At 49.6% G+C, this 25,387-nt stretch overlaps 1 protein-coding gene and 1 long non-coding RNA gene across 4 annotated transcripts in view; one reads left to right on the forward strand and one right to left on the reverse strand.

Moving 5' to 3' along the window:
- LOC132417525 (uncharacterized) overlaps window positions 1-14,400 on the reverse strand; it is a 40,223-nt gene extending 25,823 nt beyond the window's left edge. Inside the window, exons 1-2 of the long non-coding RNA XR_009517867.1 lie at window positions 14,286-14,400; window positions 6,498-6,605 (exon numbers count right to left, since the gene is read on the reverse strand). This is a non-coding gene — a long non-coding RNA (uncharacterized lncRNA). The remainder of the gene's footprint in view (window positions 1-6,497; window positions 6,606-14,285) is intronic.
- Window positions 14,401-14,642: 242 nt separating this feature from the next.
- Window positions 14,643-25,387, forward strand: part of PRAG1 (PEAK1 related, kinase-activating pseudokinase 1) — a 47,612-nt gene continuing 36,867 nt past the window's right edge. For 2 of the 3 annotated variants that reach the window (XM_060001064.1, XM_069540281.1), the window contains exons 1-3: window positions 14,643-14,754; window positions 19,046-19,465; window positions 21,491-23,322. In XM_060001064.1, the coding sequence (XP_059857047.1) occupies window positions 19,136-19,465; window positions 21,491-23,322 (2,162 nt within the window). In that variant the 5' untranslated portion in view covers window positions 14,643-14,754; window positions 19,046-19,135. Of the gene's footprint in view, window positions 14,755-18,962; window positions 19,466-21,490; window positions 23,323-25,387 lie in introns of all 3 variants that reach the window. The other variant, XM_060001063.1, reaches the window with a different exon arrangement.

Consider the following 25,387-nt stretch of genomic DNA (forward strand, 5'->3'; position numbering starts at 1 on the left):
GGGGACACGGGTTAGAGCCCTGGCCCAGGAAGATCCCTCATGCCGCAGAGTAACTAAGCCCGTGCGCCACAACTACTGAGCCTGTGCTCTAGAGTCCGAGTGCCACAACTACTGGGCCCATGTGCTGCAACTACTGAAGCCTGTGCGCCTAGAGCCTGTGCTCTGCCACAAGAGAAGCCACCGCGATGAGAAGCCCGCACACCGCAATGAAGGGTAGCCCCCGCTCGCCACAACTAGAGAAAGCCCGTGCGCAGCAACGAAGACCCAACGCAGCCAAAAATAAAATAATTTTTTTGTTTTTTGCGGTACGCGGGCCTCTCACCGTTGTGGCCTCTCCCGCTGTGGAGCAGAGGCTCCGGACACGCAGGCTTAGCGGCCATGGCCCACGGGTCCAGCCGCTCCGCGGCATGTGGGATCCTCCCACACCGGGGCACGAACCCGTGTCACCTGCATCAGCAGGCGGACTCCCAACGACTGCGACACCAGGGAAGCCCTAAAATAATTTTTTTTTAAATTTTTAAATAAATAAATTAATTTAAAAAAAGAAATCTTGCAGAAGTAGTGAAAGAATATGAACAGCTTCCGTGGAGCCCAAAGGGGACGTAGGATCACCTTTTGGAGATAGAAAATGAGAGCATTTGGAGAAAGTAAAATAAAGTATTACTTTGCAAAGTAGTTGGAAACCTTATTGAACTTGATAACCTTGAAAGATACAGACTAAATGTACATACATTCAAAAGTGTGAATACAAACTCACAGTTTATACACACATCATAGGTCATTAAGAGGAACTAGGGATGTGTCTGTATCCTGAACAGAGGGTTATTATCACAAAGGGCAATAATGTCTTTTCTTAAAACACAATATCTTGGGACATCCCTGGTGGTCCAGTGGTTAAGACTCTGTGCTTCCAATGCAGTGGGTGTGGGTTCAATCTCTGGTTGGGGAAGTAAGATCCCACATGCTGCGTGGCCAAAAAAAAAAAACAAACATCTTTTCTAAAGTAACATAGGTTACTCTCCAATGACATGACCCAGTGTAGCCAGTCTTGAGTTAAATCTTAGACTGGGGATTCCACGACACACAGATGACATTTCTGAACAGAACCGTCTTCTGATGGCCTAGACCCCAAAAGACAGTCCCTTGCTCCTTAAAAGATGTCCAGTTTCCTTTGAAGTAGCTTGTGTGTCAGGAAGAACTGACCTTATTTTCTCTCTTGACTCTCTTGTACTTTCTGGTCTGTACATTTCTAGATATTCCTCCAGCCCTTGGAAATACTTAAATAATGGAATTTGGGATAAGCGTTGAGAAGATCCTTCTGTTTTACAGTAACTTTGGTTAAAAATGAGAGTGCTATTAATACGCTGTTTTTAGAGACAATTTATTTGTCTACGTATTATATCACGTCAGAATATCTCAATTTTAGTCATTAGCTTGCTCTTTCTACACCACGGAGAGCCCGGGAGCTGTTGCTATGTATTACTAACAGCAAGTTTCAACGTCACTCCTGAGTTTCTATTCCACAGAAAAAAATAGATCCAACTTTTTAAAATACTTGTTTTATAAAATGAGGGGTTTTGGTGAGGAGGAGATAGGTGTCTCTTACCAACATTTTGTTTAAAAACATATCTAAATTCCATTAGAACCACAAAGCACAATTTTTATCATGATTCCTTTCTTCTAATAGAGAAACAGAACTAAACAACTTGGGGCCTTTGATATTGTGTTTAACTGGCAACACATTTAAATTTCTTACAAAAGCGTAAACTGAAAAATTGTGTGTGTGTGACAGGGGAGGGCAGTGAAGCAGACATTGGCATGAAGAACAGTGTCTGGTCGCCATGGCTTAGGGAAAAAGGAAATGCCCAAAAGGCTTCGAGGAGAAGCAAATTTGCCTTATACCTAGAGTAGCCAAAAGGAGGTTTGGTGTAAAAAATAAAAGGACAAGGCACTGCCTACCTTCGAGACCCTAATTTTGGCCAGGTGACTTAACTTGGTGTCTGCCCTGGGTGCAAAGTAAATTGTTTCTTTGCCTGGCGTTATGTCTCATTTCTGAACCTACAGGCTCAACACAATAGCATGGAAGAGGTTAAGGCAATGAAGCTCTGCAGACACCTCCAGCTTGGCCGCTTTTGGAGCTGCGAGGATAGTGGAGCTAATGACTCAGAACCGTGTGAACTCTCTCAGGGCTTCGTGTCTCCATGGTTTGCCCTGTGTTTGGCACAGATAATCAAGCATTGGCTGGAATAAACATTATGATAATATGGCAGGGAAGTCTCACATCCATCCTAGTGAGTGCCCTGACGGTGGGCTGGAGACAGAACACTCAGTTGGCAAGTGCTCTGATGTGGACTTTAACGGCTCTATAAATGATTAAGTTGGACATATTCCAAAGTAGAAAAATCATAGATAAAATTTAAGATTTTTTTCTTTTCTCTTTTCCTTTCTCTTTTTCTTTTTTGTCTGTCTCTGTGGGTCTTCATCTCATTTCTTTTCTCTTTCTTTCTTTCTTTTTCTTTCTTTCCTCCCTTCCTTCCATCCTTCCTTCCTTCCTTCCATCCTTCCTTCCTTCCATCCTTGTTGACCTTACCTTTCCTCCTTTTCTTTCTTTTTCGTTTTTTTTCTCTTTACTATTGAGGAAGTACCATGGGGATCATTCATAATATTAAACTTTAAACCTGGAAGGGACCTCAGCGATTATTTTCTCAAATCCTTCCATTTGTGGTATAGTCAAGAGACCTGGAATAAGAAGGCCTGGATTTTAGTTTAAGTTTTACCACCTGTCAGGTGCATATCCTGGGTAAATACACAATCTTCTTGAAGCCCAGTTTTCTCATCTGTATCCTACAGCTGCTAGCTGGGGACAAGATCTAACTCTCCTGCCTCTCAGCCCGGTGTTCCTTGTGTTAACTCCACGATCCTATTGGCTCCTTCCTATTTGCCAGCCAGGTGCCTTCCCCGCAGACCCCTAAACCGTCTCCCTTGCATTGTCTGTGTTCCCTTCATACGCATCCCTGTGATACCAGAGGACAGCAACTCATGCCAGAAAAGGCACTGGAGGAATTTAGTCTTCTAAGTTCACATCAATAAATCCCCTGATCCTCCAACAGTATGAAATTAAACCACAACAGAACAGATACCCCTTTCTCACATCCTGCTTCTGCCTCATGTCCCACCCTCCATGTCAAACCTTATCCTTGCAAACTCGGCAACAAAGTCCATTCAGAAGGAAGACTTCTTTGACTCCCTAGATGATGGAGTTCTCCTGCACTGTGACCTTACAAAGCACTGTCCGTTCAGAGCACCTGTCACAATTTGTCATCAAAAGTGCATGGTCCTGTTTGGCTCTCCCATTGCCTACCCCTCTCCCCTCCATTATACTGTCCGATTCAGAAAGTCAGAAAGCATATCTGTTGGGCTCATTGCTGTTATCATCAGGGGCTTGCTTAGCGCCTAGTACAAGGTGTGTCCTCAAAAAAAAAAAAAAAAAGCGCGCCAAATGAGTAAATGAATGGACTTAGCTTTCTGATGCATGCTCTAACAATGCCTATCGATTACTGAGAGTGCCTGCCAGGTGCTACAGGTTGATTGTTTGGGTCCCCCCCAAATTCATGTATTGAAACCCAACCCCCAAGGTGATAGTACCAGGAGATGGGGGGGTCTTTGGGGATGATTAGGTCATGAAGGTGGAGCCCTCATGAATGGGATTAGTGCCTTTACAGAAGAGACCCCAGAGAGCTCCCTCACCCCTTCCACCACGTGAGGACACTGCAAAAAGACAGCCTTCTATGACCCAGGAAGTGAGCTCTCACCAGACTCTGAATCTGCCAGTGTCTTGATCTCAAACTTCTCAGATTCCAGAACGCTGAGAAATGTTTTCTGCTTATAAGTCACTGGTCTCTGGTACTTTGTTATAGCAGCCTGAATGGGCTAAGACACCAGGTTCTGAACTAGGCATTTTACATAACTTAGCTTACTTAATTTTCAAAACAACCTCCCGAGGAAGGTATCACTAATTATGTTTTACAGACAAGGAAACTGAAGCCAGTGAAAATGCCAAGAAGGGACATCCAACTCAGCTTCCACAGTCAGGAAAGCTTTTCCAAAGGTGACAGTGATGACACCTCACTTAATTCCTTCCAAGTCCTGCTAAAACCAAACTTAAGTGATGACCTTATTTGGCGACTTAGCATTTCAATAGGGGGGGAGAGAGAGAGATAGACAGACCGAAAGATGAATTAATATCTCACAATATGATCACACAATTGATATTCATCAAGGCTCTATTAGCTATGGAAAATATCAATAAATTTGAGAAACAACCACCTAGAATACATCTGGGCTAAGCTGGTTGAACATGGAAGGTACGAGGATTTTTTCTTTTGCTTCTCCCCCCTCCCCCAAGTATAGCCCCTTGGAAACCAAGGACTGTCCCCTTCTGGCTCTCTTAAGATACTGATTCCAAACTGTCAAGCACAGGTTTAGCTGAATTTCAGCCCCAAAGATGTGGATCTCTTTATTATCTCCTCTGTCATACAAGAGCATTGTAACGCCTGTTCTTTAATTGAATTACAAACAAAGCACCACTGTGCCCTGATAGGAAAAGTCACATTTATTTTCATCCTGGACACTTGCTCTGTGGGATCACGCCAGTGAATGCTGCTGTCATTCCCACTCAGACTTAGTCAGCTGAGTTGGAAGAGATTTTGTGTTTGTTTTATTTTATTTTTTTTAAGAAAAGAGATTAGTGAATACATGTCTGTTTGAAAGCAAATTCCTTTTTGAGCAAAACACCAGCTTGGAGCCCTGGTAATGAGTCCTCTCTCTCGTCATCTGGTGAGCCCTGACCTACGGGTGAGAGTATTAGATAGTAAAAGGTTTATTTAAAGGAGAATCAGAGATAAAACTCTACAATTCCCTCATCTCACAAATGCACAGTTTTCTTTTCCTTTTATGCTCTTGTGTTACATCTTTTGGGAAGCTGTTTTCTCATTCAAACCACCCCTACTGGGCAGGCATGTCTGGAAGAGCTGCAGGTGTCCCCTGGCCAATGCTCACAAAGACTACTTGTTAATCAGCCCTGTCACGTGTCTTCCGACCCCCTTCCTACCCTGCTCTCTCCACATCTTTCCCAGCCAACCACCATTGCTACTTCTGAAAGGGAAAAAACAGAACGGCCAGTCAAAAGAGCTATTATCATAAAGATTCCTTAACAAGGCCTGGGGCTTTCCAGTAAATCAGCTCAAGCTTTTGCTCTGCTCTGTCTTCTAGCTATGATGCCCCCCTTTCCCCATTCACTGGTCACTGCAAAGCTTGTTGAATCGGTTACATTCTGTGGTCACTGGATACTCCACCAAGTGTCCCTCCAGGAGCCTCTCGGCCACAATTATTATTATATGTCAGCACCAGTCAGGAGTGCGCTGATCATTCCGACTCCACAAAGTGCCGCACTGGTGACACGGCATGCGACGCTATCTGGGAGTTTTATACAGAGGCTCTGGAAGACCAAATTAATCGTGGTTTTTTCCCTCCAATCTTCTACACTTGATTATTAACTGGTCTGCCTAGGCAAGTCCTCCCCCTACTACTTGACAGAGATGCAAAATGAGAATGCTAATTCTGTGACATTATGACTTGGGAAGAGGTAATTTACTAATAAGAGTCAGTGTTTGTAGAAGGTGCAGGGGTTGGCATAGATAGATACTCTGTGTCAATTATGTACTGTGGACCTGAGGCTACAGGGTACCTGCAGGTCCTACAGGGGAGGTTTATTTGCTCCCCCATGTCACCCCACCCCACCCCACCCCATGCAGAAACCAAGCAACATACGTCTCTGGACTGAGTGCACGCACTCAGAAACCTGAAAGGAGGAAGCAAGTTAAAGTCTTTTTTTTGGTTTCACCATGTGGTGTACCGCAGAGAGAAATAAGACCTCTCTCCAGCGTCCCTTGTGCTGTATTAAAATGGGATTTTACTCCTGCAAAGGGCCAAGGCTGTTTATTGGTAAAATGCTCTGTGTCCAAAAATTGTCTTGAGATCCTTTTGTGGTATATTTTCTATGAAAAGCTAAGAAGGGCTTCCCCTGGTGGCGCAGTGGTTGAGAGTCCGCCTGCCAATGCAGGGGACACGGGTTCGTGCCCCGGTCCAGGAAGATCCCACATGCCCCGGAGCGGCAGGGCCCGTGAGCCATGGCCGCTGAGCCTGTGTGTCTGGAGCCTGTGCTCCGCAGCGGGAGAGCCCACAACAGTGAGAGGCCCACGTACCGCAAAAAAAAAAAAATTTAAAAAAAGAGAAGCTAAGGAAAAAAAAAAAGAAGAAGGGAAAGAGAAAAGGCCACCTCACTTCAAGGGTGACTAACCAAAGGAAACAGTTTTTCAAGAGGTTTAGACAACTTTACAACAGATGGCAAATGACATGTTCTTTTTAGATAAATAGAAACCTTTTATTCTACCACTGAAAAAATCCTCAGGAAAACTTGATTTAGAGCACCGGCTTACCTTTGTAAGTGAAACCCTCTAAGATATGGTCCATGGAATGACATCCTTATGGCTGGGTTTGGGCAACTGATAACTGGGTCTCAGAGGTAAGGTTACACAGAAGGTTTCCTGTCAAAGTCAACAACAACACAGAGGTCAGGACACTCGGGAAGCCTACTGACCTAGTAAAACCGAAACCGAAGCTGCCTTGGGAAAGACGAGGGGGAAGCAACTGTTCAACCACAGTAAAGCATGTGATGTTTTCTCAACCCTGACCTGATTTATCAGGCAGCAATCAGCCTGGAGTTTCTGTGATGTTAGAGAATCATGGATCCATCTATCTGCTACAGGAGTTTAAACCCGATGGCCTTCTGAATGACTAAGGTTCACTGACCTAAAGATACGTGAGATTTCTCAGACCTGCTTCATCTTTCACACTCAGGCAGTTCTCTCACAGAGACACGGGTGATCTCTCTCTCTAATTGTGATAAAATATATGTAACATAAAATTTACCGTTATAACTTTTTTTAAGTGTGCGATGCCATGGCATTAAGGACATTCACATTGTTGTACAGCCATCACCACCATCCACCTCCAGAACTTCATCTTCCCAAACTGAAACTGTATCCATTAAACAATAATTCCCCACTCCCCCCTCCCAAAAGCCCTGGCAACCACCATTCTCCTTTCTGTCCCCATGACTTTGACTACTCTAGGTACTTAGGTGAAATCAAACAGCAATTGTCCTCTTGGCTGACTTCATTTGGCCTAATGCCCTCGAGGTTTATCTGTGTTGTAGCATGTGTCAAAATTTCCTTCAAGGCTGAATACTATTCCATCTTTCTCTTTTTATAAACAACTTTATTGAGGTATAATTTATATACGATAAAGTGCAACAATTTTTAGCGTGCTACTCAATAATTTTTAGTAAACTGGTCAAGTTGTTCAATCATCATCACAATCTGGTTTTAGAACATTTTCATCATCTCAATAAGATCCCCCCCATGGCCATTTACAGTTCATCCTCACTCTCCAACCCCTTTCCCACCTCCAGCCCTAGGCAACAACTGATCTACTTTCTGTCTCTGAAAAGTTGCCTTTTTTGGATATTTCTTTTTTTTTTTCTTTTTTTTCTTTTAGGCTGCATTGGGTCTTTGTTGCTGCACACAGGCTTTCTCTAGTTGCGGCGAGCAGGGGCCACTCCTCGTTGCGGTGTGCAGGCTTCTCATTGCAGTGGCTTCTCTTGTTGCGGAGCATGGGCTCTAGGCATGCAGGCTTCAGTAGCTGTGACACGTGGGCTCAGTAGTTGTGTCTCGCAGGCTCTACAGCGCAGGCTCAGTAGTTGCAGCGCACGGGCTTAGCTGCTCCGCGGCACGTGGGATCTTCCCAGACTAGGGCTCAAACCCGTGTCCCCTGCATTGGCAGGTGGATGCTTAACCACTGTGCGACCAAGGAAGCCCCTGGATATTTCACAGAAATGGAATCGTACATTAAGTTGTCTTTTGAGTCTGGCTTCTTTCACTTGGTACTTAGCATGTTTCTGAGGTCCATCTGTGTTGCCACATGTATCACTATTTCATTCTTTTTTATTACTGAATAGTATTACATTATACAGATATATCACATATTGCTTATCCATTGACCAGTTGATGGACATCTGGGTTGTTTCCCTGTTTAACTATTATGAATAATGTTGTATGAACATTGGTATGCAAGTTGTTGTGTGGACATATTTTCATTTCTCTTGGGTAGATATCTGAGGGTGGAATTACTGGGCCATACGACAAGTTTACAGTTAACTTTTTAAGAAACTGTCAGACTGTCTTCCAATGTGGCTGCGCCATCAGGAGGTCTGCTTGAGGGTAAGTAAACACATCTTTCAAATGGGTTTGTTTTTCCTTTGTGACCTTCCCAGTGTAAAATGTTCTGCTGCTTTTCAACTCTGACCCCAGCTCAGTCAGAAAGCCAAGCAGTGGGCGTGATGAATTAATTCTTCAAATAGTTCTCATTTTCACATCCTTAACTCACAGCTGAGTTCACATTAAAATCAAACAACCTTGAAAGCTCAGAAGAAGTATTATGAAATGTTCTATGAGACCTTGGGCAAGTCACATTGGTCATCTAGGGCCTCAGGGCCCCCATTTGTCAGTGAAGGATTAGGCCAAGATGACTTCTAAGGTCCATTAAGGGCATCTCTGGATGTGTCTGTGGACCCAGAACAATCCCTTGATGGGCTTCGAGATACTTAATGCACACTGCCTGGGTGTGGAGGTAAAGAGTTTCTCAACCATGCAAATACAAACTCAATTAAGGAACTGGGACTTTCCCCTAACCATGGACCTTAAAACTGGAGAAAGAGGGAGCTACAGATGAAAGAATGACCTTTTTCTTCCTCGGGCAGGTTGAATGAAGGGACACTCTGACTTTCTTATTCTAGTGAACTGTCTGGCATTACATTCATGGTGGGCATTAATTAACATGCCTCTGTAGGTCATGTTCGTGATTTTTGAAAACTATCGATCATCTGTCTAGAAGCTGTAGTGTATATCACTCATTGGAACATTTTTATTTTAGGAACTATATTAGTTTCCTAGGGCTGCTCTAACAAAGTACAGTCGTCCCTAGGTATCCGTGGGGGATTGGTTCCAGGAGTGCCCCGCATACCCAAATCCACAGATGCTCCAGTCCCTTATATAAAATGAGGTAGTTCAAGGAATACAGTCAGCCTCCTGTATCCTTGGGTTTCATATCCTTGGAGTCAACCAGCTGTGGATCTGAAGCCTTAGAAACAGAGGGCTGGCCATACCAAAAACTGGGTGGCTCAAAACAACAGCAATTTATTGTCTCACAGTGCTGGAGGCTAGAGGTCCCAAATCAAGGTGTCACAGGGGCCAAGCTCTCTTTGATAGCTTCAGGGAAGAATCCTTCCTTGTGTCTTTCAGCTCCTGGGGCGCATTGGCAATCCTCGGCCTTCCTTGGCTAGTAAATGCATCACTTTACCCACATGGCCTTTCTCTCGTTGTGTCTTTACACTGTCCTCCCTCTGTGTGTCTGTCTCTGGGTCAAAATTTCCCCCTTTTATAAGGACACCAGTCATACTGGGTTAGGACCCACCCTAATGACCTTATTTAGACTTGGTTACATCTGTAAAGACCCTACTTCCAAATAAGGTCACATCTGACCTTATTGGGGATACTGGGGGTTAAGACTTCAATATATCTTTTTGGGGGGAGGGGTGGTAGGGGAACACAAGTCAATCCATAACAGTAACATTTTGGAAAAAAATGAGGTTTGCAATAAGGTATCTGTCACTGAATACACATCTCACTGTAATTATATTATAAAAGGGGAGAAAAGTGTTTTCCTTCTTCAACACCTGACATCTGAGTTCTACGGCGCTTGGGCACAAAGAAACGTCGTAACAATCCTGAACCCTAGGCTTTCAGTCCCATGTGGGTTGAGATTCTGACATCTGCAGTTATTTAAATAATAGCTTTCAGTTTGGAGGGGGGAATCTATTCAGTGCTTGGGATAAAATAATGTAAATTATTTAACATGGCTTATCCTGGGTAGCACTGCCTGGGACTGAAGACAGGGAAGAACGGGATGTTGGGAATGGTTTAAAAAAAACAAAGTTGGGACACAAGGATGTGATGCCATAACCACAGGACCAGGATTAACTGATCAGATTGAGTTTCCACACCTTCGAGAAGGAAGAGAGAATTGAGGGTTGGCAACTTAAAGAGCTGATGATCACTTGGAAGGAAAAAGAAAGAGGAGTGGGGCCGCGTACGCCTAGGAACCTTTACTGGCTGGCTGAGAATACCATCTTCTCGCAGGACAGAGGGAACCCAGAAGGGCTCCTCACAGCAAACTTTCAGAAGACCTTTTTCCTTCTCTCCTTACCCTGGCAATCCCCTCCATGATGGCTCTGGGACTCCAGATGCCACCAAGGCAGCCCGGCACACACCCATGGCTTCCAGGAGTTTCATCCTCTCTCACCTGCCGTCACCCTCCTCCCCTTGCTAAATCCGCCCTTTTCCCGACTTGCATCCCTGTCAAGCCGGCCTTTCCCATCCCATCTGTGCTCCCATTTGATCTACTTCTTCCATGGGGTCTGCTGGAAACACCTGCTGATATAAGCAAAGTAACTAAGAGTTTAAGCTGGTCTTGAACACACCCCACCTCATTCAATTAGCAGAAACCTGGAATTCCCTTGACAATGCTTCCTCCATCCTCTCCAAGAGACCTCTCTTCACACTGCTCCGGATTACACAAGGTCTGGAAGAGAGCGCCTCTGTTTCATGCATGGCCTTCTAGATCACCAGGCCTCTCTTCGCCTCATCTTTGCTCCTTCCTCACCCACCCCTCCAAGCTCTTTCATTTTTCCTCTGGCTCCAGACACCACTCTGGCAGGAGAACTTCATTCACCAGATGGCTCCATACACTTCAGACTCCAGAGACCACAAGCGAAATCCTCTGACTTCCTTATTTGTACTAATGACATCATCTTTCTACCAGTCTCTTGAAGCGAAAGTTCTGTTGGTTATCTTTGATTCCCTCCTCTCCCTCAGCAACAGCACTGACCTCAGAGTCCCTGTGCAGTTTAAGTGAAAGCACATAGAGCATGTAGCACACAGGGCCTGACACAGAGGAAGCACCCCATCCTGTAAGCCATGAGTAGTTAAGATCTCACTGCTCACAGTGATCAGGAAGCATCCAGTTCCCACATCTCCCTCTTGATGCCTTTCAAAGCCCTCCCTCCAACATCCATCCTTTCCATTGCCCCTGCTTATGTCCCTTATCAAGCCCTGACCTCCCATCTGGACCAGGGTTAGAAACTCTAAGCCAGTCTCCTTGTCTCCAATTTCTTCTCCCACTTCCTAATCCACCTGAGATATACGATCCAGACAGAGCAAATGAAAAGCTAACTTGGAGAGCATCGTCCAGCTGATGAGAAATGTCAATCCTCTCCCGTTGGCTCACTTAGAAAGCAAGCCTTTCCTGCCCAGTGCCCCACGCCATTTCCAGGCTTGTCTCCAATAATCATGCTCCAGCCAGACTGGATAAGAAATCTCTCAAAAAGTCTTCTGCCTCGCCCACGTCCATTCCTTTGCGGATACCACTCTCTCCGTCTGGAAAGTCCCCACTGTCCACAAATTATAATCCTTCTCATCCTACAAAGCCCCTTCCTCCCTGAAACCACTTCTTGCGGTTTTATCTTTTCCTCCTTTGAATCCTCACTGCTCCTAGCTTATCTTCCTCTCATAGAGCTTTTATTCTGTCTTTTTTTCATCTTTCTTTTTCCCCCTATATTCCCTCATCCTGTGCTTCATAAGGAGAAGGCACTCGAGAAATGTTTGTTGACTAAAATTGAACACCTCTCTATCATTTGAGGTCTCTTCTCCAGCTAGGGAGATACAGGCTTGGATTATTTTGGTCCAATCTTCATGCTAACTCCTCAAGTACCCCAGCTAGCATTATTTTCTCTGTATAATTTAATCCTACCTTTTTGCCTTTCTAATTCCAAATTACTTTACCCTTATTTACCTCAAAGCACCACCTGCCCCAGACTTTGTCTTAATTTCCCCAAATTTAACTGCTCTCTTGTACAGAATGGTGCTCCAGGACTAAAACCCTGAAGGGAATCACTCTTCTTCGAGGTCTGATCTGTATCTGGGAAGCCAAGCCCTGCAGTTAAAAATGTCGTGAAAATGAACTGATAAGCGGGTAGACGCAGAATGCTGTGTATACACTAATTGCACTGCATTGCAGGGTGAATTTTGGAAGTTCAAGCAAGAATTTTTTATTAAAATGCATGAGCTTACTGTAGCTTCACTGAGGAGATAACATACTTAACAGTCACTGGTGGAGCACTGCATAAGATAATGGGTATTTTGTGTGGATCTAAGCAACTCTTTTGACGTATTTTTTTATTCTTTTCATTAGGCAAGATGAAGCCAGTTTTAAGGCCATGTCGCTTGCATTAAAAGATGCACTTTATATGTCAGCAACTACAGTATAATGCATTTACTTCGTGTGAGCGCAGCAAAACGCTTGAAAACAGTTTATTTTGCAAGACTGAATTAACCATTCAATTGCTGAACCATGCCACAGAACCGCCAATCTTATACTATAGCCTTTGCTTCTTATAATTACGTTCTTTAGCCTGTTAATATATTAAAGACAAATTAAGTAAAGAGAAGGAACAATGTGGGAACGCGAGTGCCTCCTGTATGCTCCATTCCGCGGGGTGGGTGTCCCCACCAGGCTTTACAGAGGAAGAACGGAGATATCCCACCTGAATCATGGGAACTAGGAACTTGTCAAACACCCGGGTTTGCCCTCTTCGGTTGTAACTGAATTGCATGCACCTCCTGATGTCATTTTTGGATTTCTCCAGCGACAACCACTTTGTCCCTACCTGCTTATCAACACCTTCCCCTCCTGGTCTCTCTGTAAATGAGTGGGATTGACCCTTCAGTTTTGTTGGATGATGATGGAGCCTAAACGGAGTTTTCCTTCCATGTTTGTTCAAATGGTTTCCCTTCACTTCGAGAAGAAAGAAAAATAGAGCTGGACAACCAGTACTAGCGGAGGGCAGAGTGGCAGAGTGGAACTGCCCATCAGAGGAGTCAGACAGCTCTTGGTTCCAACCCCAGGACCACGACTTTTCAGCTGATGGGCCCTGGCAAATGACGTGACCCCCTGCGCCCTGGTCTTCTTCTCTGTGAAATGGGGATGATGTCCCTCGCATGGGGTTGTTTGGCACAGGGTAGGTATTTAACGTACTTTCCTCCCTCTAAACCTTCTCCCCAGTTCTACTCATACTCAGGAGAAATCAGTGACATTGGAGCACAGGAAGTATTTTTTTAAATATCCTTTCTAACTTTCTCTTTTTCTCACACAGAAACCAAACCTCAAATACATGTCTTCTCCCCACCCTCATCCCACCCCCCATTCCTGCTCCGTCACCTGCGGATCGCTAAGAGAACGCAGGAATCTCAAGGAGAACCAGCTTTCCTGCTCTGAGCTGGGTGGAGACTCACAGGCGCATCGTGGTGGGCTGCCTGGCGGAGGACTCCCGCTGGAGTTACTATACACTGCCTCTCTGCGAAGGAGGAAGGAGCAGAGAGAAAGCCACAAGTGTTTTTCTGGGGTCTTCGCGAATTCCCCCCAACCAGGCCAGCGCCAGGTGGTGACCTTGGTGCGAGCTCCTTGAGGAAACACCCAGGTCAAGGTGCAAGCTTGTTGCAGGCAGCAGGAGAAAGGGAGGGCACTGACTGGGTCGTAGGCTGTCATACTCTCGGTTAAAAGATTTTTAGCCGGAGGACTATCTCGAACTCATTCTATCTCAGTGAATGAGTCACTTACTGGAAACGGTGTAAACACAGGTGTAATACCGGCCTGCGAAAGCCCTCACTTTCCCAGTGTGGAGGAAGACCAGCTCTTTCCACTCTAACCGTTGTATTCCTTTTTCAGAAAACTAAAGTTCAAGGGGGTTAAGCCATTTGCCTGAGGCCTCAGTCGAGGGACTGAGCAGGACCCAGAATCCGCTGTCAGGACTCCCAGTCCGGCTGGGTCGTGCGTCAGCCTCCTCCTACCTGCAAAAGTCATGACAATCTCGGCGCCCACGCAGCTTTCGGAACGCGTCTCGGTCCTGACCTCATCATTCCCTTCCGGACCCCTCGCTTTCCTTCCCCACCCGCCCGCCCCTCCAGCTCTGGGGCTGTACACTCCACGCCTCTCTGGTCCTCTCAGGGTCTCTCAGAGCAGGCAGGATGAAGGGACGCAAGACAACTACATACCTATGCGCACATCATGGGAAAAGGAAGGCTTTAGACAACCGAAACTCGCCCCTGCAGAACCCCTCGGGCCCTCCTTGGAGAGGGGTGGAAAAGGGCGCTCGCTCGGGGGTCGGACTCCTCCAAGTCTCGGGCTGGGGGCGGAGCCTCCGTCGGGAGCGTGAGGGAGGGGCGGGGCGTGGATCTCCGGGAGGAATCAGGGGCCAGGGAGCGCGCCCGCCGGCGGGGGGCGCGGGGCGGCGGCAGGGACTCCGGAGGTGCGGCTGAGGCTGGGCGGGCGGCGCCACCGCAGGCGGAGGGGGCGGAGCCGCGCTCGCAGCTGCCACCCGGCCGCCGGGCCCAGGCAGACGACACCGCCCGCGGCCGGGCACGGACCGCGCGCACACACTCTGCAAACAATGCTCCGAGGCGCTCGGCGGGGCGGCTGGCGGCTCGGAGACCAGCGGCGAGGCCGGGGGAGCGCGGCCCCGAGGTGAGCCCGCGGCGCCTTCTCCAAAGCCTGCCTCTTTTTGTTTGGCAAACGTGGGCGCAGAGGGAAGCTCCGGGGGAGCGCGGCGGTTACCGAGCGGGCGACCCCAGTCGGCGTCCCCCGGAGTGACAGGCGGCCGCTGGGGGAGGGTGGAGCGTCCGGACCGCGTGCGCCCCGGGTTGCGCCCGAGGTGGAGGCGCCGATCCCGGAGGACCGGGGAGCCGGAGGGGTGTTTTCGATTCATTCGAGAATCGCGCTCTTTCGAACGGGGAAACTTTCCTCCGAGTTCCGGCAAGGGAACCGACTGTTCTGCTGGTCTCGCTGGTCTGGCTGCTGGGTTTGGGGCAGGAGACCGGAGCGCTTTGGGGATTGCTATTGTGGAGACTGCCTTTCCGCGGCCGCAGGATTGTCAAAGGAGCAGAGAGGGAGAGACCGCCCGCGCGCCTCGGACCAGGACCCCGGGGGTGATGCTTTGGGGCCCCAAGTTAGTAGTTGCCTCTTAGGCAGCCCCGAGTTGGATGCCAGCCTGGGGGTCTCCAAGGGGGACGAGACGATGCCTTTTTCTTGAGCCGTGGCAGAGCCCTCTGAAAGGCTACTGTGGGCACGTTGTTAACCTTTGCTTGTGCTGCCGCTTCCCCAGCCACACACACACACACACACACACACACACACACACACACACTCTCACTCTCTCTCTCTCTCTCTCTCTCTCTCTCTCTCTCTCTCTCTCTCTCTCTCTCTCTCTCTTAGAAAACAGAACCTCTCCACTGAGAATGGAGGCAGGGCCGGCTCTGTATGTTTCTCTCAGGTGAAGCTCAGCCAGCAAGCACATGGCTTTGCAGAGCCGATAGCAAAGCCCAAAGGTCTAGGAGGGAGGAGTTTTGCAAGGCGTCCAGCCCTGAGTCAGGTTGGGAAGGCCCTATGGACCATTGGCCTGAACTGTCCTTAACAACCCCTTCCCTTTTTGAGCCGGAAATTTGACAGGAAGCACTGGGAAACTGTGCGGTTATTTCGCTATCATGGGGTCTTGTGGAACGCGGGTATCTTCCTTACTGGTTTAGACTAATGGGTCTAACCCACAGAAACCACATTCCTACTGCTGAGATTAGATTACATTGCCCTGGAGAAGGAAAAAAGAAAATTAAAAGTTGAGCGAATATCATGGTTTACCCTCTGTGTGTGCGGGGGGGAGAGGGGAGGTAAGGCTGTCACTTTCTCCTTTCTGCCGGGGCAACCTCTGTCAATGGAGTGTTGAAATCCAGACAAACACTTTCATAAATAGTTCTCTCTTCCGGTGTTGCATTCATCTAACTGTAATATAGATAATTTTTTTAGATGAGTATTTTCTGGAGTTCTGTCACTTCAGGGTAAGGTGTGAGCAACTTTCCATGCAAGTATGAGGGGCACTTGGAGCCCAGAGATTTCATTTTATGGATCTGGTCACCATTCTTCGGATTCTTTTTCCAGTGGGGTGGGTGTGTGTCTGACAGCTTCGATCTTGCACACTTTAGCCACAAATCTGGTGCAGAAGTTTGCAGAGGCAAAGATATTTTATCATGACTTGGATCAGAAAGAATGCTGAGATCTTTTTCTAATCTTACACCGCTGCCTCCCACTGAAATGGAGGAATTTGCATAATTCTGGGGGCTACCTCCCCTCGGAGGCAAGGAATGTGGGCTGGAAAGGTGCCATTCCCAGGCTGTGGAGAGCTGGCACTGGCAGGCAGGCAGGGCTCCTGCTTTGTGAGTGCCACTTGAGTTTTCCACCGTCTTTTACTTAAAACAAATCGGATATAATTCCAAGCACAGAACCTCTCTAGACAGAGAGAATCCTTTCTGGCTTGATGTAGTGATAGATTCTGTTTGCTGTGACTGAGAAACCAGTTTTAACAGGATGTGTAATGAGTCAGCGATGGAGAGGAGCTCAGGGCTTTATTCTGTTCTCATCTTCATTCTTTTTTCCTGAAAAACCTCTCCAGTCTGTGGTAGAAGTTGTACTCACCGTCAGAGAATTTCAGAGCTGAGGATGGGAGCAAGGAGAGTGCTCATGAACTGGGGAGGGGTTCTGGAAGCTTCCAGAACGTTGGTAATCCAGAGCCTACCAAAAGTCCCAGGGCTGGAGTGGGCCATCTGTGGCACAGGAGGGGAACCTCCGGCACCAAGTAACCATGACAAACGTGGGTCAGTTGCCTGTTGAGCAGGAGATGAGGCGTGGCTAACCCCAAGCGGCTGCTTTGCTAATCTGTAGGATGCCCCCCACCCCCCGCCCCCAGTCCTCAGATAGCCCAGCCCTGTGAGGAGCTGCAGGAAGGAGCTGAGCCCACACAGAACCAATTCCCAAGCTCTCGCCTTCCATCCCACCTGGGGCGTGGGAGCCTCTGCCTGCAGTAGAAGAGGGGGGCCAGGAACCCCAGGAAAGGACTTTCTCCTCGCCTCGGGGCAGGGGTATGGAGATTTGCCTTACTGAACACCAGAGCACCTCCTCCACTTTTTCCTCTTTCCACAATCTAGCAGCAGAGCCTAGAGCTCTCCGTGGCCTGGGATTGTTGGAGAAAGAAAAACCCTTGCTCTCCTCTGCCCGTTGAAGCTTAGTGACCTCTTCTGGGAACTTGGCAGGGAATGAACCTGCAACTTGGGTGTAGCAGGAGGAGGAGAACCCAACTTGCAGTCATCTTGATGCGTGAATCCTAACAACGGTCACAAACTAAAAGACAAATACTTGTCTTTTATTTCAGAGAGTTCATTTAGCTTAAAGATGATGCGGTGGGCTTCCTGGTTAACTTTGGAGGGAAAAGAGGCCAATATAGCTTCAGCTCTTGTTGAATAGGCACCCCTCTCTGTGAGTGTGGGAGACCAGAAAGAGAGCTCTTCCCACAGAGATTCTGGAATGATCTTTGGGGCTCCTGGCTCATTCCACCTGGTTAGTCCTGTTGACGGTATGGACAGCATCAACCTCAGAGCCAGGTCTCACGGGAGGAAAGTGGAAAGCAGATCCCAGGGCCAAACCCTCCCTGTTTAATGAGAGTATGTTCACTGTAGATTCTTCAGGACGATTTTCTCCTGAACGCTCTCCTTTTGAGGAAGTTAGTTCATTTAAATGAGGAAAGAAGAGCAAAAGCAGCAAACAGATAATGGCAGCAACTCAGTATAAAGAATGAGGTGATGAGTGAGGTGATAATGAGGAGCTGCCAGCAAAATTGGCTTCTTTTTCTAGAACCCCCGAACTCTCTGTGTCTGTGGCCAAGTCTTAGTTGATGTCGCTGCCGTTCTTTTCCCATCTGTAAAATGGGGATGACAGCTACCTGATGGATGTTATTCAGGTTAACTAGTTAAAATCTGCAATCCTTCGAGTTCCCCCTCAATGGTGAATTTACTGAGTGAATTCTATGGTGCAAACTCTCAGCCTTCAGTTTTTACTGTCAGAGGCAACAAACTCTTTCAGCAAGCTCACTGCCTCCCCTTCAGGGGCCTCGTAGGGAAAATAACTGTGATCATCTCTTCCTTCTGTTGTAGCCTAACCAGCCCTAGACCACAGGGCTGTTGTGACCATGAATCTCTCTTTCGGTTTCCCCCTGGCCCTGCAGCTCTGGCTGTATTGATCTCACTGAGCCCTGGATTGAATGAGGCATACTAAGAAAGGGGGGCCGGGGAGGGCGAATTCCCAAGATGCCAGACCTCCCGACAAAGGTCCCTGGGGGGCAGCCGGCACCCCACCTCCCCCCTTGCTCACCACTTCTGTCTCCATATCCTCACAAGTATGGGTTACAGTGCTGATTTCAGAGCCCAGGCCTGCCTCCCCACACACATCGTTCTTGGTTAAAAATTGTGGCTTGTCTTCCAGAAGCCACGATTTTTATCTGCTGTCCTACTTGGTAGTTCTTGTTTCTCTGGGGCAGAGTCCCAGGCTCGAGACCCCTAGCAGCAGGGGAGGCATGGGTCAGCCACAAGCTTCTCATCGCCAGCCCTGTGCGGTTTCTCCCCGTTAACTGCCCCAAACCTCCAAGCACTCAGGAGTTTAGGGGACTGAAGTGTCTTTTACGCTCTCTACTCATGCAACAGAGCTGTGTTTAGCTTTTAGGGCTTTTCTAAGGCCACACCACTAGAAAGGGATTAAGAGCCTCATGACAAATGGGTGAGGGTCTCAGAATAAATAGAATATTCATCTTTACCTCTTTCTCCTCCTTTTCCCCTGCTCCCCGCTCTGCTCCCCAGTCACATCGTCAGACCCGAATTGATCATGCCCCCGTCCTCTGGCAGGGGAGATCTCTGATGAGGCAAGTGTTCTGCCTTTCCAGGAAGCCACCCTGTGAGCCCCATCCGCCTCCCCTGAGACCACGGCAGGGAGCCAGGCGCAAGATGAACCAGCGCCCCGCCTGCTGCTCAAGATGCACCAGACCATCCCAGTGAACCCCGAGAGCCCGAAAATGTCTGCGTGCAGCGACTTTGTGGAGCACATCTGGAAGCCCGGGTCCTGCAAAAACTGCTTCTGCCTGCGCACCGACCACCAGCCGGCACCTGGCCGCCCCCAGCCCCGAGCTGGCAGCCTGCCCCCTCCGCCTCGCCTGCCCCCCAGGCCCGAGAGCGGCCGCCCGGAAGATGAAGGCCTGAGCAGCTCGCCCTACTCCAAGCCCACCATTGCCGTGAAGCCCACCATGATGAGCTCCGACGCCTCCGATGGGTGGACAGAGGCTGGCGTGAGTGCCGACGTTGCGCAGGTGAGGCTGACTCAGCCCCGTGGTATTTTTGTGGTATTTTTACGAGGCTGCTCCTGTTGTAACACCGGTGACTGGCGGGCGGCCAAGGAGGGCTGTCCCAGCAGGACTCCTGCAGGGTGGCTTCCTGTTGGCTCACCCCAAAACTGCTCCTTCCCAACTACCGCCCTCTCTTTTCTCTCTGCCCTCCTTTCTCTCTGTCCCTTTAGGCTGAGAACCATCAATGCAGTCCCCCCAAGTTCATTTGAAGACTGTATCAGGGCACACCAGAATGAAGCTTTTTCTAAAAAGTTAAAAAAAATTTTTTTATTTAATGGATCATTTTAAATATATACAAAAGTAGCAAGAATTGCTTAACGAATCCCATGCATCCACCACCCTGCCGCGTGAGGTTGAACAATCATCAACTCATGACCAATCTTGTTCCATCTCTACCCCTGCCCCGACCCTCCCTTCCCCACCTGGGGTTTTAAAGCAAACCCCACATACTGCATCATGTCCGTACGTCTTTAAAACATAAAGTCTTTATACAAAAATATCATTATCACACTTAAAAATGTCAGCAGTAATTCCATAATGTCATCCAACTCCCAGACAGTGTTCATATTTCCAATTTGGGAGCTTGGGTTTTTCCAGCTCTGATCTAGGATTACTAAAGACAATTACATCCTTAGAGATTAGACCATTCCGCTCATCCCCCAGGTGACCCTGACCAAGGTGTGATTATTTAAAGGGCACATGGAGCCTGCTGCCTCTAGACATGTCTTCTGGGAATCTGCATTTCTAGGGCATATTCTAAGAACTTAACTAGTTTTCCTTAAAATATCATAGTGAGTGGGTCAGGAAGGGTGTGTGAGCGTCTGTGAGATCAGAGGTCAGTTGTAAATCAAGGGAGGCTTGACTAAGGTGAGCCATCTCCTGGGGCTGCATTCAGCTTCCTGTCCCCTTCAAAGCCGCCCCATTTTGCAGAAGCTGGTTACAACCATTCCCCAGGCCTTTCTCGATACCTTTGACCTTCACAGATGTAAACCAGGGACTCTTTCTGTTCTGAATCATCTTGGAAAGGAGCCAGAGGCTGACCCTGCCTTGAGACTGCTTTAAAACTGGGGATAGGGGAGACTAGAGGGGAAGGAGGAGGGGACAGTGATTTCAGTGATGGGAATGACCACCCCACATCGCTGTCTCTAGCTCGACTAGTCCAGCCACTTATGCAGCCTCGGCTGAGGTCACTGCCTGTAACTGGGAGAAAGAGCACAGCTCAGAGCGAAGCAAGGGAGCTGAGACCCAGCTCGGAGAGCGGCCCTCACCCTGCTGCCCTCCGACCCCACCACCACCCACCCAAAGTGTCTTTTGGGTTTTTTTTGTTTTTTTTTGGAGGGGGGGGTTTTGCTGTACGTGGGCCTCTCACAGTTGTGGCCTCTCCCGTAGTGGAGCACAGGCTCTAGCCGCACAGGCTCTGCAGCCATGGCTCATGGGCCCAGCCGCTCCGTGGCATGTGGGATCTTCCCAGACCGGGGCACGAACCCGTGTCCCCTGCATCGGCAGGCGGACTCTCAACCACTGCGCCACTAGGGAAGCCCCCCAAAGTGTTTTTAAAAGCTTTATGGCTTTGTTTTCTTTGTGCTGTGACAATGTTATCAAAACACTAATGAACACAAAGCAAAAATTAAACAAAACCCCAAACTCTATTTTGAAGCCCTTGGGAGAACTTATCTCGTCCAGCAGTTTCGAGGGAGAAGGCAAAACGTTATTCTTTGGCGTTTTTCCCCCCCTACCTCACAGACCTAAGCCAAAAGAATTACAGACGGGGGTGAGGAGTGCAGGTTACGGGAAGCCCAGTGGCTCCACGGGCCCCCAGTGATGACAAGAAGGCTGTGGGGAGGTTAGAGGGTAGGCACGCTGCCCGCCTGCTTCATGGTGGCTCGGAAGACAGTTTACAGTGTCATGGCCCTGCCCTCTCACTTTCTCTCTCTTCCTTTTTTCTCTGACAAGGTCTAATGTAAGTCTTTTAACCTTGGGGCTGTGTAGGTCATCTGGAGACGAGCCCCCGGCAAGCTCCCCCTCCCGAAGCAGGAAGATGTGCCGGTAGTTTACCTGGGCAGCTTCCGAGGCGTCCAGAAGCCTGCTGGGCCCTTGGCCCCGGCAGACGGGGGGCACCCTCGCTGCCCCCCTGCCTATGCCATGGTCGGCCTGCACAGCCTAGAGCCCCGGGGGGAACGGAGTGTCGCCTTCCACCCAGTGAGCCTCCCCGATGAGAAGCTTGGACGAGAAGATAAACCCACGATTCCCTACCAAGAGCTGACCTCCCCTCAGGAGAGCTTCCGCCAGAAACTGGCTGCCTTTGCTGAGATGACCTCTGGCTGCCACAAGGGCCCCAGGCCCTACCCCTCTGCACAGCCCCTGCGGGAATCCCTGCCCTCGGAGGATGACAGCGATCAAAGGTGCTCGCCCTCAGGGGACAGCGAAGGGGGAGAATACTGCTCCATCCTGGACTGCTGCCCTGGGAGCCCAGGTGGTCAGGACGCCTCACAGGCTGAGGACTCCGGGCGCAGGCAGGGCTGCAGGGACTGCTCGCCGGCCTGCTGGGAGCAGGGGATGTGCTCGAAGCCAACCGAGGAGGAGAGGCGGGCTTTGAGCTTCCCCAGGGAGTGCCGCAGCCAGGGCCCGACAGAGAACCCACCCCGCCTGGGCCCCAAGAAGCAGTCCCTCACCTCGGAGGCTGCCAGCTCCTCGGATGGCCTCTCCTGCGGGAGTGCCAGTAGCCGCGCCAGCAGCCCCTTGGTCCCCCAGCACGAGAGTGATTCCTGCTCCCTCATGAAGGCACCTGGGCCGGGGAAGCAGCAGGACTCTGGCTGCCACGGGGTGGCCTCCAGCAGGTGCCTGGGGCTGACTGGGGAGCCCCAGGCCCCATCCCACCCCGGGGAGACTGCACAGCCTGAACCCATCTATGCTGAGAGCACCAAGAGGAAGAAGGCTGTTCCAGTGCCTTCCAGGCCACAGGCCAAGGCAGAACAGGCGGCAGCTGCCCAGGGCCAGGGCCAGGTGAGGATGGCTAACACCTGGGCTCAGAAAACAACGTCTGGCTGGGGCCAGGACAGGGAAGGCCCAGAGGTGGCCCCCCAGGTGGCGGCCACCATCACAGTCATGGCGGCCCACCCAGAAGAAGACCACTGGACAATCTACCTGAGCAGCCCTGACTCCTCGGTGGGGGTGCAGTGGCCTCGCGGGCCCCTGAGCCAGGCCCCTGAGGCAGGCGAAGGGGAGCCTTCGGCTGGGCAGGGGCTCAGCTCGAGGGAGAGCCGCCATCACGGTGCCAGTGAGAGCACGCCCAAGGGGAGGCCTGCCATCCCTCCCAAACTGTCCAAGAGTAGCCCCGCAGGGTCCCCGGTGTCCCCATCGGCCTCCCCCCAGCCCAGCCTCAGCGAAGGCAACTCGGGTGTCACTGGGCCCCAGCCTCCATCCAGGGGCCCCGCTGACGCTGCTTCCTCCTGCCGGGCCAACGGTGTCCCTGCCAGCGACTCTGCCAGGGGCCCCCCGCCCGCCACTGCCACGTCAGCCTCGGACCAGAGGCGGCCCCGGTACCAGACCGGCGCCTGGAGCCGCCAGTGCCGGATAGAGGAAGAGGAGGAGGTGGAGCAGGACTTGCTGAGCCAAAGCTGGGGGAGAGGGGTGGACGGTGGCCCCATGGGCCCATGCAGCTCCTCCACCTGGCTCCGACCCCGCCCCACAGACGGCGCCTCTGGGCCGAAGAGCAAAGCCGGGACCGGGATGAGCAAATCGGCCTCGTTTGCCTTTGAGTTCCCCAAGGACAAAAGTGGGATCGAGGCATTCTCGCCTCCTCCACCGCCTCCGAAGTCACGGTGAGTACGGTTTTGTGTGTGCGCGTGCGACTCCGGGGCTCGTCTGGCAGGACCGAGGCCTCTTCCAGAAACCTTGGTCTTTGCCACCTGTACCGAAGCCATCAGGCCCAGGCTCAGAGCCCTACCTCCGGGCACCAGTGTCGGCCCAAAGGCCCTCGTGCCTTTGTGTAAATTTCTGTGACTTGGTGCTCAGCACACAAGCCTACAAGCAGTGCCCTGCTTGGGATTGGCTATTCGGAAGGCGTCTTTCCAAGAAGCAATGCCAAGCTGTCGCTCTTTCCTGGTGCCCGTCCTCTTATAATCTGGTACTCTTTTTTCTCTCCGTCCCTCTGAAGTGTCTTCAGCAGGCTTTTCCCTCCAAATCCTGAAATTCCCCGTTTATTTAAACGTGGAAAAGAAGGCTCCAGGAGGCTATGCTACAGAATCTCAAGAGGCAACGAGATGGGGAGGCCAAGGAGCAAGGGCTCCTGAATTGGGACCATGATGGCGATTAGGCTTTGGAGCCAAAAGCAGAGTAGCAGGAGGTGCTGCACATGGTTTGGAACCCTCAGATGTGGGTTTTTAAAGAAAAAAATATATATGTAGTTTCATGGTAGCATGCTGAAACTGAAAACTCTCTCCACTGCTTCACTGCTCTCAAAGGCCCGAGTTTAAAGTCCGGTTTAAAGTCCCTCTCAAAGGCCCAAGAAAAACAAATGCCTTTTTTAAGGTATTGAGTTGTGCATGGAGTTCAAATTCTGGGGGGTAAAAATGGCCCTCTATTAGAGCAGAACTGATTCCTATCAGGGAAAGGAGCAACCTGCTGTTTTTCAAAAGCTGACAGCCTTTCCGAACAGACTTTCCTTCAGTCGGGTCATCTCTGTTGGTTCTGTTTTAGCTCATGTGCCTCCAGGTTGATGTCAGAAGCGGGGAACTGACCGCAGGGGGAAGCGGCTGTGACACTTGACTTTGAACATCAAAGCATCACGGGCTGTGATGCGTTCTAACGTGGGCTTTTTCTGGCACTGCTACTTTATTCTGGTATCGAGTTGGGCGCCTGCTATGCGGAGTAGACAGCCATCCTCCAGATCGTAGGGCGACCGCAGGCTCTTGGGCTACAGTTTTCACTCCCTAAATGAATGAGGCAGCTCAGAAGAGCTCCCATTTATATGGCATTTACTATGGGCCAGGCAGGGAGCTAAGAGACTTAGACGTATTAACTCATTTGATGCTCAGAACAGCTCTAGGAAGGAGGAATTACCATCTACAGATGACGCAACAGAGATAGGAAGAGCTGAGTAACCTGCCAAGGTCACACGGCCATACGTGGCAGTCTGCTTCCAAAGTCTATGCTTCCAAACACCTAGGGCACATCAGCCGGCTTAGGGAGCAGGCAGGGCATGCGAGTAAAACGTGGGCATTGTATCTGTCTGCCTCAGGCCTGGGAAGGCTGGTGGAAAGCACTGGCTTTGGAGTCAGAAAATCGAGTTCAGGCTGTGCCTGTCTCACCTGCAGGTGGAGTGATCTTACGCAAGCCGCTCGCTGTGAACTCCACTCCAAGTCATTGTCCAAAATGGGCTAATAATAACAATACATCTGCAGCACCCCGTTGTTGAAAGGCTCTCTAGTGAGACGAGCAGAATCCAATGCAGAGATTAGTTATGTAGGCAAAAGCCGCCCCAAGCTGTTGACAGTGGCAGGGACACACACACCCTGTAGGAATGGGCCTGGCCCGATACCAGGAACACCACCTGAGCCTTGGGGAAGGAACTAAAACTTTCCTGGTGAGAATCATAATGTTTGGAGAAACCCCGGTCACCCACTGTAACAATGTGACTCAGGTAGAATGTTCGTTAGCATCTGGGTTGATTGCGATCAAGTTTGGGGGCCAGTTTTTTATGACAAAACCACTGGATTATATAAAACATAAACCAGGTGGGAATCTCAGAGGTTCTAGGTGCCAGCTCTTAAAAAAAAGTTTTTATTTTCAGAACTTTGGGGAGAAAAATCTAGGAAATAAAATTAGCGTAAGGGAACACAGAAAAAAGAAAAGAGCATCTGGTACCATTTAAAATAAATCAAACTA

Source organism: Delphinus delphis, chromosome 21 (assembly GCF_949987515.2).
Source record: "Delphinus delphis chromosome 21, mDelDel1.2, whole genome shotgun sequence".
Lineage (NCBI taxonomy): Eukaryota > Metazoa > Chordata > Mammalia > Artiodactyla > Delphinidae > Delphinus > Delphinus delphis.